At 35.6% G+C, this 20,766-nt stretch overlaps 1 protein-coding gene across 1 annotated transcript; it reads left to right on the forward strand.

Annotated features, from left to right (window-relative positions):
• The first annotated feature begins 11,378 nt into the window (after positions 1-11,378).
• On the forward strand, positions 11,379-19,370 carry LOC134528902 (uncharacterized). Its single transcript, XM_063362568.1, has 3 exons — positions 11,379-11,705; positions 11,804-13,264; positions 19,323-19,370. The coding sequence occupies exons 1-3, from the start codon at positions 11,478-11,480 to the stop codon at positions 19,368-19,370; spliced, it is 1,737 nt and encodes a 578-aa protein (XP_063218638.1). The 5' UTR covers positions 11,379-11,477.
• The last annotated feature ends 1,396 nt before the right edge of the window (positions 19,371-20,766 follow it).

Here is a 20,766-nt window from a genome sequence, read left to right on the forward strand (position 1 = left end):
GGTGCGCGAATGGAAAAGCATGGTAAATAAATTGTGGCGTGATAGACCCGGTGCAGGGAGATATCCATGGCACACAACTTTGTTAGAATTAGAGGTGATGATTAGGTCAAGCCACTAACTACCCAGATAGTAAAATAGACTTGAATCGAGCTTGAATCAAGCTTGCCGTGAGTCATGACAAGCCTACAAGCTTGAATCAAGCTTGCCATGGCAAGTGTGTTAGCTTGAATCAAGCTTGATTCAAGCTAACTAGTTTACATTTGACAAGCTTGCAGCAGCAAGCCTGCCATGATAAGCTTGCAGCAAGCTTGCCATAATGTGATTGAATCAAGCTTGCAGCAGGCTTGCCGCGACAAGCTTGCAGCTGGTTTCCATGACAAGCTTGCAGCAGGCTTGCCTTGACAAAATTGCAGCTGGCTTATCGTGACAAGCTTGCAGCAAGCTTGCCGCGACAAGCTTGTAGCTGGTTTGCCATTACATTTTTGGTGCTGGTTTGCCATGACAAGCTTGCAGCTGGTTTGCCGTGACAAGCTTGCATTAGGTTTGCCATGACAAGCTTGCAGCTAGTTTGCCGTGACAAGCTTGCATTAGGTTTGCCATGACAAGCTTGCAGCTGGCTTGCCGCGACAAGCTTGCAGCTGGTTTGCCATGACATGTTTGCTGTTGGTTTGCCATGAAAAGCTTGCAGCAGGCTTGCCTTGACAAGCTTGCAGCTGGTTTGCCATGACAAGCTTGCAGCAGGCTTATTGCCTTGACAAGCTCGCAGCTGGTTTGCCATGACCAGCTTGCAGCAAACTTACCATGCCAAGCTGTCAGTGGCTTGCCACTAGATGTCATGAGATGCTTGCTATGCAGCAAGCTAGTAGTGAAGTGCTTGCAACAAGCTTATAACAAGTGTGCTTTCATATGCTTGTAGTAAGTCTGATTGAAATTATTATACTATCAAATTGGTTTTGCTGCAAATTTGCAGAAAATTTCAAGACTGCCATTAGTTGTCTGAAGAGTAAAATAAATTTTGTACAATCAGTGCAACACTGCTGCTGATACAGGCGGAAGAACATGTAATGCTTATATTGTTCTGTCAATAATCATTATTGTACATCATTCTACAAAAAGCCAGCTACAAGTAGGTAGTGTTGACTATGCTTAATAAAATAACATACCGAAAGTTTACCGCTGTATACCTTGTGCGTATCACCGAAAATTTGCATTTAAGTCCTTGATGACAGCGACTTACATCAGTCCATTAAAATGCTACCCATTTGTACAGTTTTTAATTTAGACTGTCCATAAAATTACCAAAATAATCTTGAGACTCTAATGCAGCAATTAATGTTGTAAAAAGCATATATTATTAATATTAAAGATATGATATTAAGCGAATAATTCATGACTTTTTTATCTTGCCACCCAGATAAAAATACGATATACACCAATTTGAAGAGCCCAATGCGAAAAATGTCCAAATAAATGTGTATGGTTATACCTTTAGCTTTAAGACAGTATATTTATAAAGAGTCTAACGTAATTAGTTAGTTTTTTAAAGCGGCCCGAGCGTTGCAGTGTACTGCGGCCGTACTGATCTTTCACGGCCACCGACGTTTCAGCGCGGCATTGCGACACACTGCGTACTGCGACACTCATTCAACTTGGTCTTACTTAGGGTTTACTTTAAACATAGCTAATTCATATGATAGGGTGTATTTATGTTACATGTATTGAGATTATGCATTTTTTTCTTATATGAATTTTTTTGATACAATAAAATTAACAATAAACGATTTCTGCTTGGAACTTGTAAATGAAAAACTCTAGAGGACCTCTGGTTTTATATCTGCATGGATTTATTCTGTTACAACAATTTTATTATTAAAAATTATTTTTGTAGCAACTATTTTTTTATTTTTTTATTTCTGATATATCGTTTTATTTTCGATCAGAACAATGCAAAATTTTAATGTAGTCTGTATTCGAAAATATTAAAAATTATATATTTACTTCTTTAAAATCAGTTTGCTACATAAAAATTTAATAAAACGATACATCGTAAATGTACTCTGAGTTTTTTTTTCATTTTATAACATAATTCCTGTAATAATAGGTATTACTTTTTTTTTCAGAAAATAAATAAAACACGAGTTGTGTTGTAAAATGTATAGGTAGCATTACATATTTAGTTTTTTTTATAAGTTAATGTATATGAGTGCTGCGCCTAGCTGACGTCGTTGGATTGCTAGGGGCAAAGAGCGGTGGTGGATGTTTTTGCAAGAGTTTGACCTTATTTTATGACCCTAGCTGTGAGAGGGTGTTCGTCCCAGAAATCCTAACGGTTAAGGAAACTAGTCATTCTCTGTAGTCACGTACGGGTGTGCTACTCGCGCAATATAGTCAAATATCGTCAAATATCACAACTTTCCGGGACGCTCGGTCATTTCTCGGTTAGCTCTGGTTTCACCACAGTAAACGGAACAAAATCTTGTCTGTAGTGATTTCATATTCCTATTACCGTAGAAGTATGGCGTTTGAAGAAAAACCAAGTTTTCTGTATACTGAGAGCCTACTTAAAAAAAAGTATTTATGGAGTTATTAAATTATTTACGAAACACAATTTTGTGGATCGTTTGGGAAATTATCATTTAGGACTTAAATGCTCGTTATTGGTGTGATCACAGGGGTTACATCGGTAAACTTTTTACATGTTACTAAGAAACGGTCATTCTACAACTGTACAAAGTTTCTTCTTTGGTATAATTTTCCATGTATTAAAAACCTTTGTTTCTTAACAGCGAAATTCGTCCCGACCTGAGCCATCTTCGGCAACCTCGCAGTAGTACACACTACGCGGCTCGGATCGCTTCGGCGGTCAGACAAATTGTACCAGACTCTCAACAAATAAACTAATGTAAAGCTTAAGAACTTTGCAACTACTTTTATTTAATGTTTTCACATCGGGCTTTTCATGCGTATTTCCATTTGTGCCATTTTTTTTGCATAACACCTCTCTCCTAATATTATTGAATTCATAGCATATTTAGTCAAACGTAGTGAAAGGTTTTTAAATGTAATCATAGAGATTAATGTTTTGAGTTAGTTTTGGTTTGCTTTTATGAATGTCTACTATAGTAATTACGTTTAAGGAGTGCTATATTGTTAAATTGCCAATAAAGTATTATTTAGTACTTAATTACATGTTTTCGGTGTTACGCGCAAGGTTTGCGGATGTAAACATTTCACATGTTGCTAGAAAACGTGTATGTTACTACTGTTTCAAATTTCAGTTTGGAGCAAATTTTACAAAGATTAAAACTCTTCTATTTCGTGGGAGTGGAAGTGGCCCCAGCGCTTGCGGATGTGGCTCTGTCGCAGTGCGTAGACGACATTGATACGCTCGGATGGCTCTAGTGATCCAATAAATTAAGCTAGACCTTTAAGAGATATGTCGCTGTTAAGCTTAAGAATTATACAACAACTTTTGTTCAAGAAATATTTTCGTAAAACCCTTTATTTTTAAGTGAATAATATTTTTATTTCCTTGACTGATCTAAAAAAACTTATTTCATTAATGAAACAATTTTTTTCTTACCTTTTATATTAACACTTAGAACTTTATTCATTATAAATGTGTGTAGTAGTGTTTTAAGATTATTTTCATAAAGCTATCGAGAGTCTACGGTAAAGAGTGCGTAAATGGAAAGCATTTTAATGAACTGCTGTCAGTCGCTGTCATCTAGGGCTTAACTGCAAATTTTCGGTGATACGCACAAGGTCTACAGCGGCAAACTTTCGGTATGTTATTAAGCATAGTCGACTCTACCACTGTGCTATCATATTATTTATCTTGTTTGGTATCCTTCCGCCCAGCGGTCAAATTAACGTTGTCAAGGGCCTAAAACTCGTGCCCAAGCGTCTATTACGGGAAATGTGAACATATTACAACTTTTAAAAATTATCTACACACCAATTCTTACGCAAACTTCACTGTACGCAGTCACATACACCTTTACGCTTTACCTGTAACTATTTTTAAATGGAGTTTAAATATAATATAATTAATGTCCATATGGTTTATATATAATACTAGCTGCAGTACCCAACGTTTGCCAGGCTGAACCCAGGGTGATATATTGTCCGCGAGTAAGGCCGGGCTTCAACCAAATTCACTCCGGCCGCGGGATAGGCATTTACATGCAAAACAAATTATTGCGCGATTTCCACAATTTTTGTGATAATAGCGTCAAACAAAAACATTGTTGTAGATTTTGAAGACCTTTAACAGTGCTATGGCTTCAAAAGTTTTAATTTTTTATTTCAAGATGGTGATATCATGTGATATAATATTCAAAGTATCATAGTTTTCAGGCTATTAATTAAATCGCTTAAACAGCTGTACTGCACCCTTGACTGAGTTGAATTCTTTAAAAAAAAAGTCAGCGGGACTGATACTCTATCTCTAAAAACAAAGACACAGCATGCAGGGTTGCAACAACTAAATTTCCAAAGGGTGGGCAATATACCTTTTTATAAAGAATCATCTATCCCCCCTAATGAAGCAGAGGGAGGGGGGGGGGGTCTGGAGGTCCTCCCCCGGGAAAAATTTTTATTTGAAGGTGGAAAATGGTGCTATTTAAGCAGTTTTATTATCTAAAAATTGATTACACAGCACTTTCTTTGCCCCCATTTGCCCCCACTTCAAGATTTCAGAAGGGGGGGGGGGGCAAAATACCCTTCCCCCCCCCTGTTGTTGCGCCCCTGACAGCATGGTTATTTGTAATGGAAACATTGAGGCCGAGAGGCCCAGCCAACACCCTCTGGACACAAGGCCTGCTTTCAAGCGCGTGACATCAAGAGTGGTCCCTCACTCCGCTCTACGGCGCGCCTGTTTCACAGCGTTTTAGCTGCTTTTCGCTGTTATTTTATTACTTTTATATTCTTATAATTCTGTCTCACTGTATGGACATCACATATAACATTAATTAAAAGTAATTGTGGATTAAAATTTAACTAGTTAAGTCATGCGATTTAAATCCGGAGTACAAAATCAGTAATTTCTCGAAGAGGAAATCTTCGACACACATAATCTTAGCTTGTCTAATATAGTATTAGACACATTTCATTAAAGCGTATTCGTCAATCATTTAAAATTTAATCGTATAATGTTATTAAAACTGATATTTTTAAGAATGAAAATGCGTGGCTAAGATAACCATTACAAAAACGTATCAGAGTGTTATAATACGGTTTTAAGAAATTGACTTAAAGTTTATAGACATAGTCTTTTATTTATTACATTTTCTAACGTGCGCTTTTAAAATATACTTTAGATGTTTTGTAAAAACGTTTCTACTCACAGCAGTGCTAGTTTCGTTAATAAACACAGTTATAGACTGTTTTATCACGACAGCAGGCCACCGAAGCAAACTATATTTTCTTTATTTTAATGAATTTTAGCTTGCTTGTCAAGAAGCTAGTTCAGTTTGACTAAGCTCATCGAAACAAACGAACTCTGCTGAAGTAATTAAAAAAAAATTCTGTCATTCCATTTATTATCCATAAACTGTTTTGGCTGTTTTTAAACTTATGTTGACAATATGTTTATAAAGCAAAATAATTACCACTGGAATTATTTTAGAACGCACTTATAGTCTTACCTAACCCAGACGCCTCCCAAACAAATACGCTTAGTTTTAGTTAGGTTACGAAAAAAAGATCCAAATGGACTTTCAGTTTATGACTGAATATAGCTACATAACATAAAAACATACCTACACATAATAAACGATATCATAACAAGACGTAACTTTATTACATTTCATAATTGCTGAAGACAGTTTTGCTGTTACAGAACAAACTTTGAACATATTTCACAGTATATTGTTACAATACCAGCAGAGTATATAGTGATTAGTATATTTTATCAGTAATTTGTTTTAATGGTTAAATGTAAACATCATCTTCATCCGACGATAAAAGGCTATAATGACCATAAAAACAAGTGCACTTTGTAGTCATAATATGGTTTCAAGTGAATTTAGTCAACCAGAGAAAAAGTACTCTTCTCTCGTATGTAACTGATACTTACTTTGTAGTGTTTCAAGAAATTAAAATTTTATTTGTTATTATTGTTGAACGGGCAATTTTTTTGTGTAAAAATGAGGCAAAATTATTTCTTCCTGGGTTCATAAAAGAATCTTATGGGCATGAGGTGTAATGGAATACACAAATTGAGAATTTCAAGTTACAGGGAAATAATTAAAATGTATGTTTTCAAATTCCAGGTGGACAGACTGTTCAAAAAATGAAATAACAAAAATTTGAGTTTAATTGAACATGTGCTAACTCCTGTTGCAAAAAAATTATTTTTATTTCAGGGCTTTCTCGACTATGACTAGGTGCTGACAAATAAGAAGGGCAGTTGGGAAATATTTCTGGAACGGCATCATCACATAATCTTGGGTGTGCCAGTGGAGCAGTCAGATGTTTCCCAGTTCTAGAATCATAACAGCTTGTTTCCTTCAGTATGTAGTCTGACTAGAAATGCAACTCGCACACCTTAAAATAAAGAAAATAATTATTTGAAACAATGCATTCATTTTAACAAGACCAGTTGAGCAAATACAAATTTGGTTTATAGTGTATAATATTTTTCATTTATTGGTGTAGGTTTGACCTTTATTAAGATTTCAGGGTCAGTTAATTGCGTTTACATAGAAAATATAGTTATTTAGCAATCTTTCTTATCCTACGTTTATTATGAAGTTTAACAGTAAACATTTTTCTGCCAATATAAAGAGGAAGTGTAAGTAATTTTCTGACGTTTGAATAGTGTTTTATAAGATAATTCAGTATTAAACCACGCAATTGAAATATAGATCCGAGAAACCTATTAATCAGTAAGTATAAAATACTATAAATTTTTATTTGATACCAAGCAGTGGTATCATTGACTAAGCATGCTCGTTTATTTTACTGGCATTGTGGGGAAAGAGCAAGTTAAATTTGAGTCTTAGCGATAGTTTTATGCATTTGAAACCACTTAAATCCAATGTTATTAAGAAATCAAAACAATTTCTGGGCATATAATTTTAGTAATGAGAATTAATATTCGTTAATTTTGTTTCAAAATAATACGAAAAAATAATACTACGAAACTTTTAGTAATGTTTATAAAGCTATAACTAAAAATTATGTTCCAACGTAATTAGTTCATGGTCTCACGAATAAATAGACATATTAATTTTGAACCAAAATGAGCTTTAGTTATCAGAGTTACCGAAAAAATGTAAATTTAAATGCAATTTATGTTAACCTGTATTAATTTGTAAAGTTAACAAACAAATAAAAAATCGTTTTCTCTTACACTATGCATCAGAATTCTCATGTTTATCTACAAAAAGGCCCATACAGAAGATATGACCATCTAACATTCTATACATGAAACAAAGATGTAATCGAATTAAAAATGTTTTTTTTTCCCCTCTAAATTCCTTAAATGATGATTTTTAAAATCAGGCATTTTTATTTTTTAAGAGAAAATTGCCCCTTGAAATGTTTTCAAGTATTTTTAAAGAATTCATAATTTAACATTCATGCATAACACATTTAAATATTACCTTCTCCAATATATATGGTAGTTTAAATATCAATAGCATTATAAATTTGAAAGTGGATGTATATGTATGTAAGTATACATGTTTATATATAGCGTGAGTATTAGTGACTTGTAAATTTAATGCTTCTTGCAGGAAATTTCAAATATAATTCTAATAGGCCTTTGCTTTACTGTATTATATTTATTTTTTCTCTTTGGTTATAAATGCTTTTGTTTTATAGTTCGTTACATTCGGTAACACAACAGCGATACGGCATGTTAACTGATCTCTCAGTTCCAAATCACATAAGAAACCCACATCCCGACACAACGGCTATACGGAATGTTAACTGATAGCTCGGTTCGAATTGCAGCAAAAACCGACATCGAGTAACAAAGCAGTGAACCAGCATGTGAACTGACCGCTCAGCACGAAATCTGTACAAAAACTGACCTCTGGCAAGCTACAGAAGGGAAGGAACACGTGCGCGCGCTAGGCTCGACACTTGCCGGCTTGCAGCAGGCTTGCCGCGACAAGCTTGCAGCTGGTTGCCATGACAAGCTTGCAGCAGCCTTGCCTTGACAAAATTGCAGCTGGCTTATCGTGACAAGCATGCAGCAAGCTTGCCGCGACAAGCTTGTAGCTGGTTTGCCATTACATTTTTGGTGCTGGTTTGCCATGACAAGCTTGCAGCTGGTTTTCCATGACAAACTTGCAGCTGGTTTGCCGTGACAAGCTTGCATTAGGTTTGCCATGACAAGCTTGCAGCTGGTTTGCCGTGACAAGCTTGCATTAGGTTTGCCATGACAAGCTTGCAGCTGGTTTGCCGTGACAAGCTTGCATTAGGTTTGCCATGACAAGCTTGCAGCTGGTTTGCCGTGACAAGCTTGCATTAGGTTTGCCATGACAAGCTTGCAGCAGGCTTGCCGCTACAAGCTTGCAGCTGGCTTGCCGCGACAAGCTTGCAGAAGGCTTGACGCGACAAGCTTGCAGCTGGTTTGCCATGACATGTTTGCTGCTGGTTTGCCATGAAAAGCTTGCAGCTGGTTTGCCGTGACAAGCTTGCAGCTGGTTTGCCGTGACAAGCTTGCAGCAGGCTTGCCTTGACAAGCTTGCAGCTGGTTTGCCATGACAAGCTTGCAGCTGGTTTGCCATGACAAGCTTGCAGCAGGCTTATTGCCTTGACAAGCTCGCAGCTGGTTTGCCATGACCAGCTTGCAGCAAACTTACCATGCCAAGCTGTCAGTGGCTTGCCACTAGATGTCATGAGATGCTTGCTATGCAGGAAGCTAGTAGTGAAGTGCTTGCAACAAGCTTATAACAAGTGTGCTTTCATATGCTTGTAGTAAGTCTGATTGAAATTATTATACTATCAAATTGGTTTTGCTGCAAATTTGCAGAAAATTTCAAGACTGCCATTAGTTGTCTGAAGAGTAAAATAAATTTTGTACAATCAGTGCAACACTGCTGCTGATACAGGTGGAAGAACACGTAATGCTTATATTGTTCTGTCAATAATCATTATTGAACATCATTTTACAAAAAGCCAGCTGCAAGTAGGTAGAGTTGACTATGCTTAATAAAATAACATACCGAAAGTTTACCGCTGTATACCTTGTGCGTATCACCGAAAATTTGCATTTAAGTCCTAGATGACAGCGACTTACATCAGTCCATTAAAATGCTACCCATTTGTACAGTTTTTAATTTAGACTGTCCATAAAATTACCAAAATAATCTTGAGACTCTAATGCAGCAATTAATGTTGTAAAAATCATAAATTATTAATATTAAAGATATGATATTAAGCGATTAATTCATGACATTTTTTTTATCTTTGAAACCCAGATAAAAATACGATATACACCAATTTGAAGAGCCCAATGCGAAAAATGTCCAAATAAATGTGTATGGTTATACCTTTAGCTTTAAGACAGTATATTTATAAAGAGTCTTACGTAATTAGTTAGCTTATTAAACCGGCCCGAGCGTTGCAGTGTACTGCGGCCGTACTGATCTCTCACGGCCACCGCCGCGCCGCGCCGGCGCGGCATTGCGACACACTGCGTACTGCGACACTCATTCAACTTGGTCTTACTTAGGGATTACTTTAAACATAGCTCATTCATATGATAGAGTGTATTTATGTTACATGTATTGAGATTATGTATATTTTTCTTATATGAATTTTTTTGATACAATAAAATTAACAATAAACGATTTCTGCTTGGAACTTGTAAATGAAAAACTCTAGAGGACCTCTGGTTTTATATCTGCATGGATTTATTCTGTTACAACAATTTTATTATTAAAATTTATTTTTGTAGCAACTATATTTTTATTTTTTTATTTCTGATATATCGTTTTATTTTCGATCAGAACAATGCAAAATTTTAATGTAGCCTGTATTCGAAAATATTAAAAATTATATATTTACTTCTTTAAAATCAGTTTACTACATAAAAATTGAATAAAACGATACATCGTAAATGTACTGTGAGTTTTTATTTTTCATTTTTATAACATAATTCCTATAATAATAGGTATTACCTTTTTTTTCAGAAAATAAATAAAACACGAGTTGTGTTGTAAAATGTATAGGTAGCATTACATATTTAGTTTTTTTTATAAGTTAATGTATTTGAGTGCTGCGCCTAGCTGACGTCGTTGGATTACTAGTGGCAAAGAGCGGTGGTGGATGATTTTGCAAGAGTTTGACTTTATTTTATGACCCTAGCTGTGAGAGGGTGTACGTCCCAGAAATCCTAACGGTTAAGGAAACTAGTCATTCTCTGTAGTCACGTACGGGTGTGCTACTCGCGCAATTTAGTCAAATGTCGTCAAATATCACAACTTTCCGGGACGCTCGGTCATTTCTCGGTTAGCTCTGGTTTCACCACAGTAAACGGAAAAAATCTTGTCTGTAGTGATTTCATATTCCTATTACCGTAGCAGTATGGCGTTTGAAGAAAAACCAAGTTTGCTGTATACTGAGAGCCTACTTAAAAAAAGTATTTATGGAGTTATTAAATTATTTACGAAACACAATTTTGTGGATCGTTTGGGAAATTATCATTTAGGACTTAAATGCTCGTTATTGGTGTGATCACAGGGGTTACATCGGTAAACTTTTTACATGTTACTAAGAAACGGTCATTCTACAACTGTACAAAGTTTCTTCTTTGGTATAATTTTCCATGTATTAAAAACCTTTGTTTCTTAACAGCGAAATTCGTCCCGACCCGAGCCAACTTCGGCAACCTCGCAGTAGTAGGGGAGACCGGGGCTAGTTGGCTACAGGGGTAAGTTGGCACAGTGCTAATAGTTCGAATAATTACCGACAGATAGCATAACGCTCTTGTATGTAGGATCACACAGACCAGGTCCCTAGATCCTGTTGTTTTCCGCCGCGAGTCTTCACTATTACAAACAGGAGACCATTTTCTTTACTTCTACGTTTGGTGAGTAAAAATTTTGTCTTACAAAGACTTGGATATAACTTTTATAATAAATTATATATTTTTAAAACAATATTTGTGTATAACATTATAACGTGCTAGTTTTAAGAAGCAATTACTAAAATAATGTAAATATATTCCAATTCTTTCGTTCACTCAAGTAAGTTTTAAAAGTTGCTGTGGGGCTAGTTGGCACATAGATGGCGGGGCATGTTGGCACATGTGCCAACATGCCCCGGACACTTTCTCGCGATTCTAGATCTTCCAAAACGAAACGCATTGTTATGAGTAAAAGGTATAAGCTAGCACTGGAATGAAATAGCATATTTTTTTGAAATTCAAACCATTACATACATTATTACAAGTAGGAAAGACAACAAAATATTATAGTTTTATTAATTGGATATCATTTTTTATTTTAGGCTTCAACATGCGCACCTACAAAAGAACAAGTAATAGATGCCAGACTTCCCAAGACGTTGTTTTAACAGCAGTAAAGAAAGTTAAACTCGAAGGGAAGTCCATCAGAAGCGTAGCAAAGGATTTTGGAATTCCATTTCGCTCTTTGGCTCGATATTGTAGCAAAGTAACTGAAGAAAAACTTATTGCTCCACAAGATACCCCACCTCTTACAATTGGCTACAAGAAACTGAGACAGGTAAGGGCTTTTTAAAAAAAATGTTATGTTGTCGACCTGAATAAATATATCAATTAGGAATTTAAAGATGCTTAATGGCTTGTGGTTGTTTTTTTCAGGTTTTTACAAACGAACAAGAGAATGAGTTTGCTGATTATTTGAAGAAAGCAGCTGATATTTATTATGGATTGTCACCAAAGGAAGTCAGGAAATTCGCATTTGAATATGCAGTGAGACTTAAGGTAAGGTTTCCTTCTTCTTGGGCTGACTGTGAAATGGCAGGTGCGGATTGGTTTTCTGCATTTTTAAAACGGCATCCTACACTTTCTATAAGAACACCTGAAGCGACCAGTCTTTCAAGGGCTACGTGTTTCAATCGCACTAATGTGAAAGCATTTTTCGACAATTTGAAAGACGTTATGAATAGATTGAAAATTGGGCCTGGAGATGTGTGGAACATGGACGAGACTGGTATCACTACAGTGCAAAGACCAGACAGAGTAGTTGCACGGAAAGGTTTTAAGCAAGTAGGTAAAATTACTTCTGCCGAAAGAGGAACTCTAGTTACTGTAGCTGTTGCAGTATCTGCGACAGGAAATCATGTGCCACCATATTTTGTTTTCCCTCGCGTCAATTTTCGTGAATATTTTCTGAAAGGAGCGCCTATAGGTAGTTCTGGAGATGCAAATGCTACCGGCTGGATGAAGGAAGCAAATTTCGTCAAATTTGCACATCACTTCGTAACAAATGTTAAGTGTTCCAAAGAAAACCCATGTCTGTTGCTACTTGACAATCACGACTCACATCTTTCAATTGAAGCATTGGACTACCTTAAAGATAAGGGGGTCACTGTCCTTTCTTTCCCTCCACACTGCAGCCATAAACTGCAACCATTAGACCGGAGTGTATTTGGCCCTTTAAAGAAATTTGTGAACAGTGCCTGTGATTCTTGGCTGGTGAACCATCCTGGGAAAACAATGACTATTTATGACATACCTGAAGTTGTAAATGCTGCTTTTTCTAGTGCGGTTACGCCGAGAAATATTTTATCTGGTTTCAGAGTAAGTGGGGTATCACCTTTCAACCCTGATGTCTTTAAGGATACAGATTATCTTGGTTGTTACGTAACAGACCGCCCAGCACCTGACGAAAATGATGTTGACAGTGGAGAATTGCCTAATTCAGACAACACTGTTCAATGTAGACCAAATGAACCTGTAATCATGGAAGCAGGCCCTTCAAATATGCTGATTGTACAACTAACTGAGGAAGAAGCTGATCAGGAAACGTCAATGGACGTAACGAGCAGGGGCTTACACGAAATCGCATCACAAGATAAGGAAATTGTAGTTGATTCTACGTGCAACATAAGCCCAGAAATGGTGAGACCATTTCCCAAAGCTGGTCCAAGGAAAAATAACCGGGTAAATAATAGGAAAAGGAAGAGTGAAGTGTTGACAGATACTCCAATAAGAAATGAATTAGCTAAAAAGAAATCAGATATTGATAAGAAGAAAGGAGCTAAGAAAAACTTGTTTGGAAGTTCGAAAGATACAGTTCAGAATCCACGCAAGTCTAAGGTGAAAATGTTATGCAAGAAAAAGAAAAACATATGTGTCAACACAGCAAACAGCAGAGCCAGTAGGGAGGATACATTATGTCTTCTTTGTTTAGGACCATATTCCAAAAGCCGGCCCGGTGAACAGTGGGTGCAGTGCGTCGGTTGCAAAATGTGGGCCCACGAAGATTGTTCGGATAATAGCGTGCAATTTTTGTGCCACAACTGTAAGAAATGTTAGAAGACTTTGGCTCATGTTGGATCAACCAGTTAAAATTTAGTATAAATATTTTCATGATCAGAATTGGCATTCTATTAACATTTTACTGTATGATAGGCTATACAGAGAAAAATACTGTAGGTAAAATTGCTAAGATTTTAAGATTTTGTATTATTAGCATTAAAAAATACGGAAATTGGATATATATATATATATATATATATATATATGTATACTTATATATATGCGCGCTAATGTATGTTATATATTTAGCTTAAATAAGCAACACATTCGTAATATTATCTATGATTGTATTTCCATAAATTTGTGATATCTGTTAAAAAAACTTGAAGGCAATCGATAAAATTTAGTAATGAAATAAAATAAAGATACATGCAAAAAAGTAATTAGTTGTAAAATTATTCTATATATCCCTGTATATATGTAGATATATGTAGCCTATACATATAGGCACATATATACACATATATGCTCAATTTTGTAATGTGTGCCAACATGCCCCTACGTGTGTGCCATCTTACCCCGTTCCAGGGGCAAGTTGGCACACAAGCAGTGGGACAGTTCATTATTAAATAAACCATTTTATGACTTTCAAACTGCGATTGTTGTGGCTCAAATATATTGCTGAAATGTAGATACTTGAACTGCCATAAAAAAATTTCACATTAACAACATTGAAAAAATTATATAAATGTTTTATTAAAAAGTGTGCCAACTACACACTACGCGGCTCGGATCGCTTCGGCGGTCAGACAAATTGTACCAGACTCTCAAAAAATAAACTAATGTAAAGCTTAAGAACTTTAAAACTTCTTTTATTCAATGTTTTCACATCGGGCTTTTCATGCGTATTTCCATTTGTGCCATTTTTTTTGCATAACACCTCTCTCCTAATATTATTGAATACATAGCATATTTAGTCAAACGTAGTGAAAGGTTTTTAAATGTAATCATAGAGATTAAGGTTTTGAGATAGTTTTGGTTTGCTATTATGAATGTCTACTATAGTAATTACGTTTAAGGAGTGCTATATTGTTAAATTGCCAATAAAGTATTATTTAGTACTTAATTACATGTTTTCGGTGTTACGCGCAAGGTTTGCGGAGGTAAACATTTCACATGTTGCTAGAAAACGTGTATGTTACTACTGTTTCAAATTTCAGTTTGGAGGAAATTTTACAAAGATTAAAACTCTTCTATTTCGTGGGAGTGGAAGTGGCCCCAGCGCTTGCGGATGTGGCTCTGTCGCAGTGCGTAGACGACATTGATACGCTCGGAAGGCTCTAGTGATCCAATAAATTAAGCTAGACCTTTAATAGATATGTCGCTGTTAAGCTTAAGAATTATACAACAACTTTTGTTCAAGAAATATTTTCGTAAAACCCTTTATTTTTAAGTGAATAATATTTTTATTTCCTAGACTGATGTAAAAAAACTTATTTCATTAATGAAACAATTTTTTTCTTACCTTTTATATTAACACTTAGAACTTTATTCATTATAAATGTGTGTAGTAGTGTTTTAAGATTATTTTCAGAAAGCTATCGAGAGTCTTCGGTAAAGAGTGCGTAAATGGAAAGCATTTTAATGAACTGCTGTCAGTCGCTGTCATCTAGGGCTTAACTGCAAATTTTCGGTGATACGCACAAGGTCTACAGCGGCAAACTTTCGGTATGTTATTAAGCATAGTCGACTCTACCACTGTGCTATCATATTATTTATCTTGTTTGGTATCCTTTCGCCCAGCGGTCAAATTAACGTTGTCAAGGGCCTAAAACTCCTGCCCAAGCGTCTATTACGGGAAATGTGAACATATTACAACTTTTAAAAATTAACTACACACCAATTCTTACGCAAACTTCACTGTACGCAGTCACATACACCTTTACCTGTAACTATTTTTAAATGGAGTTTAAATATAATATAATTAATGTCCATATGGTTTATATATAATACTAGCTGCAGTACCCAACGTTTGCCAGGCTGAACCCAGGGTGATATATTGTCCGCGAGTAAGGCCGGGCTTCAACCAAATTCACTCCGGCCGCGGGATAGGCTTTTACATGCAAAACAAATTATTGCGCGATTTCCACAATTTTTGTGATAATAGCGTCAAACAAAAACATTGTTGTAGATTTTGAAGACCTTTAACAGTGCTATGGCTTCAAAAGTTTTAATTTTTATTTCAAGATGGTGATATCATGTGATATAATATTCAAAGTATCATAGTTTTCAGGCTATTAATTAAATCGCTTAAACAGCTGTACTGCACCCTTGACTGAGTTGAATTCTTTAAAAAAAATTCAGCGGGACTGATACTCTATTTCTAAAAACAAAGACACTTCATGCAGGGGCGCAACAACTAAATTTCCAAAGGGTGGGCAATATACCTTCTTATAAAGAATCATCTATCCCCCCTAATGAAGCAGAGGGAGGGGGGGGTCTTGAGGTCCTCCCCCGGGAAAATTTTTATTTAAAGGTGGAAAATGGTGCTATTTAAGCAGTTTTATTATCTAAAAATTGATTACACAGCACTTTCTTTGCCCCCATTTGCCACCCCTTCAAGATTTCAGAGGGGGGGGGGGAGCAAAATACCTTTCTCCCCCCTGTTGTTGCGCCCCTGACAGCATGGTTATTTGTAATGGAAACATAGAGGCCGAGAGGCCCAGCCAACACCCTCTGGACACAAGGCCTGCTTTCAAGAGCATGACGTCATCAAGAGTGGTCCTTAACTCCGCTCTACGGCGCGCCTGTTTCACAGCGTTTTAGCTGCTTTTCGCTGTTATTTTATTACTTTTATATTCTTATAATTCTGTCTCACTGTATGGACATCACATATAACATTAATTAAAAGTAATTGTGGATTAATATTTAACTAGTTAAGTCATGCGATTTAAATCCGGAGTACAAAATCAGTAATTTCTCGAAGAGGAAATCTTCGACACACATAATCTTAGCTTGTCTAATATAGTATTAGACACATTTCATTAAAGCGTATTCGTCAATCATTTAAAATTTAATCGTATAATGTTATTAAAACTGATATTTTTAAGAATGAAAATGCGTGGCTAAGATAACCATTACAAAAACGTATCAGAGTGTTATAATACGTTTATAAGAAATTGTCTTAAAGTTTATAGACATAGTCATTTTTTTATTTATTACATTTTCTAACGTGCGCTTTTAAAATATACTTTGGATGTTTTGTAAAAACGTTTATACTGACAGCAGTGCTAGTTTCGTTGATAAACACAGTTATAGACTGTTTTATCACGACAGCAGGCCACCGAAGCAAACTATATTTTCTTTATTTTAATGAATTTTAGGTAGCTTGTCAAGAAGCTAGTTCATTTTGACTAAGCTCATCGAAACAAACGAACTCTGCTGAAGTAATTAAAAAAAAAATCTGTCATTCCATTTATTATCCATAAACGGTTTTGGCTGTTTTTAAATTTATGTTGACAATATGTTTATAAAGCAAAATAATTGCCACTGGAATTATTTTAGAACGCACTTATAGTCTTACCTAACCCAGACGCCTCCCAAACAAATACGCTTAGTTTTAGTTAGGTTACGAAAAAAAGATCCAAATGGACTTTCAGTTTATGACTGAATATAGCTACATAACATAAAAACATACCTACACATAATAAACGATATTATAACAAGACGTAACTTTATTACATTTCATAATTGCTGAAGACAGTTTTGCTGTTACAGAACAAACTTTGAACATATTTCACAGTATATTGTTACAATACCAGCAGAGTATATAGTGATTAGTATATTTTAGCAGTAATTTGTTTTAATGGTTAAATGTAAACATCATATTCATCCGACGATAAAAGGCTATAATGACCATAAAAACAAGTGCACTTTGTAGTCATAATACGGTTTCAAGTGAATTTAGTCAACCAGAGAAAAAGTACTCTTCTCTCGTATGTAACTGATACTTACTTTGTAGTGTTTCAAGAAATTAAAATTTTATTTGTTATTATTGTTGAACGGGCAATTTTTTTGTGTAAAAATGAGGCAAAATTATTTCTTCCTGGGTTCATAAAAGAATCTTATGGGCATGAGGTGTAATGGAATACACAAATTGAGAATTTCAAGTTACAGGGAAATAATTAAAATGTATGTTTTCAAATTCCAGGTGGACAGACTGTTCAAAAAATGAAATAACAAAAATTTGAGTTTAATTGAACATGTGCTAACTCCTGTTGCAAAAAAATTATTTTTATTTCAGGGCTTTCTCGACTATGACTAGGTGCTGACAAATAAGAAGGGCAGTTGGGAAATATTTCTGGAACGGCATCATCACATAATCTTGGGTGTGCCAGTGGAGCAGTCAGATGTTTCCCAGTTCTAGAATCATAACAGCTTGTTTCCTTCAGTATGTAGTCTGACTAGAAATGCAACTCGCACACCTTAAAATAAAGAAAATAATTATTTGAAACAATGCATTCATTTTAACAAGACCAGTTGAGCAAATACAAATTTGGTTTATAGTGTATAATATTTTTCATTTATTGGTGTAGGTTTGACCTTTATTAAGATTTCAGGGTCAGTTAATTGCGTTTACATAGAAAATATAGTTATTTAGCAATCTTTCTTATCCTACGTTTATTATGAAGTTTAACAGTAAACATTTTTCTGCCAATATAAAGAGGAAGTGTAAGTAATTTTCTGACGTTTGAATAGTGTTTTATAAGATTATTCAGTATTAAACCACGCAATTGAAATATACATCCGAGAAACCTATTAATCAGTAAGTATAAAATACTATAAATTTTTATTTGATACCAAGCAGTGGTATCATTGACTAAGCATGCTCGTTTATTTTACTGGCATTGTGGGGAAAGAGCAAGTTAAATTTGAGTCTTAGCGATAGTTTTATGCATTTGAAACCACTTAAATCCAATGTTATTAAGAAATCAAAACAATTTCTGGGCATATAATTTTAGTAATGAGAATTAATATTCGTTAATTTTGTTTCAAAATAATACGAAAAAATAATACTACGAAACTTTTAGTAATGTTTATAAAGCTATAACTAAAAATTATGTTCCAACGTAATTAGTTCATGGTCTCACGAATAAATAGACATATTAATTTTGAACCAAAATGAGCTTTAGTTATCAGAGTTACCGAAAAAATGTAAATTTAAATGCAATTTATGTTAACCTGTATTAATTTGTAAAGTTAACAAACAAGTAAAAAATCGTTTTCTCTTACACTATGCATCAGAATTCTCATGTTTATCTACAAAAAGGCCCATACAGAAGATATGACCATCTAACATTCTATACATGAAACAAAGATGTAATCGAATTAAAAATGTTTTTTTTTTCCCTCTAAATTCCTTAATGATGATTTTTAAAATCAGGCATTTTTATTTTTTAAGAGAAAATTGCCCCTTGAAATGTTTTCAAGTATTTTTAAAGAATTCATAATTTAACATTCATGCATAACACATTTAAATATTACCTTCTCCAATATATATGGTAGTTTAAATATCAATAGCATTATAAATTTGAAAGTGGATGTATATGTATGTAAGTATACATGTTTATATATAGCGTGAGTATTAGTGACTTGTAAATTTAATGCTTCTTGCAGGAAATTTCAAATATAATTCTAATAGGCCTTTGCTTTACTGTATTATATTTATTTTTTCTCTTTGGTTATAAATGCTTTTGTTTTATAGTTCGTTACATTCGGTAACACAACAGCGATACGGCATGTTAACTGATCTCTCAGTTCCAAATCACATAAGAAACCCACATCCCGACACAACGGCTATACGGAATGTTAACTGATAGCTCGGTTCGAATTGCAGCAAAAACCGACATCGAGTAACAAAGCAGTGAACCAGCATGTGAACTGACCGCTCAGCACGAAATCTGTACAAAAACTGACCTCTGGCAAGCTACAGAAGGGAAGGAACACGTGCGCGCGCTAGGCTCGACACTTGCCAGCTTGCAGCAGGCTTGCCGCGACAAGCTTGCAGCTGGTTCCCATGACAAGCTTGCAGCAGGCTTGCCTTGACAAAATTGCAGCTGGCTTATCGTGACAAGCATGCAGCAAGCTTGCCGCGACAAGCTTGTAGCTGGTTTGCCATTACATTTTTGGTGCTGGTTTGCCATGACAAGCTTGCAGCTGGTTTTCCATGACAAACCTGCAGCTGGTTTGCCGTGACAAGCTTGCATTAGGTTTGCCATGACAAGCTTGCAGCTGGTTTGCCGTGACAAGCTTGCATTAGGTTTGCCATGACAAGCTTGCAGCTGGTTTGCCGTGACAAGCTTGCATTAGGTTTGCCATGACAAGCTTGCAGCTGGTTTGCCGTGACAAGCTTGCATTAGGTTTGCCATGACAAGCTTGCAGCAGGCTTGCCGCTACAAGCTTGCAGCTGGCTTGCCGCGACAAGCTTGCAGAAGGCTTGACGCGACAAGCTTGCAGCTGGTTTGCCATGACATGTTTGCTGCTGGTTTGCCATGAAAAGCTTGCAGCTGGTTTGCCGTGACAAGCTTGCAGCTGGTTTGCCGTGACAAGCTTGCAGCAGGCTTGCCTTGACAAGCTTGCAGCTGGTTTGCCATGACAAGCTTGCAGCAGGCTTATTGCCTTGACAAGCTCGCAGCTGGTTTGCCATGACCAGCTTGCAGCAAACTTACCATGCCAAGCTGTCAGTGGCTTGCCACTAGATGTCATGAGATGCTTGCTATGCAGGAAGCTAGTAGTGAAGTGCTTGCAACAAGCTTATAACAAGTGTGCTTTCATATGCTTGTAGTAAGTCTGATTGAAATTATTATACTATCAAATTGGTTTTGCTGCAAATTTGCAGAAAATTTCAAGACTGCCATTAGTTGTCTGAAGAGTAAAATAAATTTTGTACAATCAGTGCAACACTGCTGCTGATACAGGTGGAAGAACACGTAATGCTTATATTGTTCTGTCAATAATCATTATTGAACATCATTTTACAAAAAGCCAGCTGCAAGTAGGTAGAGTTGACTATGCTTAATAAAATAACATACCGAAAGTTTACCGCTGTATACCTTGTGCGTATCACCGAAAATTTGCATTTAAGTCCTAGATGACAGCGACTTACATCAGTCCATTAAAATGCTACCCATTTGTACAGTTTTTAATTTAGACTGTCCATAAAATTACCAAAATAATCTTGAGACTCTAATGCAGCAATTAATGTTGTAAAAAGCATAAATTATTAATATTAAAGATATGATATTAAGCGATTAATTCATGACATTTTTTTTATCTTTGCC

This window comes from Bacillus rossius, chromosome 2 (genome assembly GCF_032445375.1).
Source record: "Bacillus rossius redtenbacheri isolate Brsri chromosome 2, Brsri_v3, whole genome shotgun sequence".
Classification (NCBI taxonomy): domain Eukaryota; kingdom Metazoa; phylum Arthropoda; class Insecta; order Phasmatodea; family Bacillidae; genus Bacillus; species Bacillus rossius.

What these genes read in the sequence shown, in the direction of transcription:
- LOC134528902 (XM_063362568.1), top strand. Translation starts at nt 11,478, where the DNA reads ATGCGCACCTACAAAAGAACAAGTAATAGATGCCAGACTTCCCAAGAC. An exon ending in GCTACAAGAAACTGAGACAG is followed by an intron (nt 11,706 to 11,803) that starts GTAAGGGCTTTT and finishes TGTTTTTTTCAG; the next exon opens with GTTTTTACAAACGAACAAGA. An exon ending in AGAATCCACGCAAGTCTAAG is followed by an intron (nt 13,265 to 19,322) that starts GTGAAAATGTTA and finishes TTCGAATTGCAG; the next exon opens with CAAAAACCGACATCGAGTAA.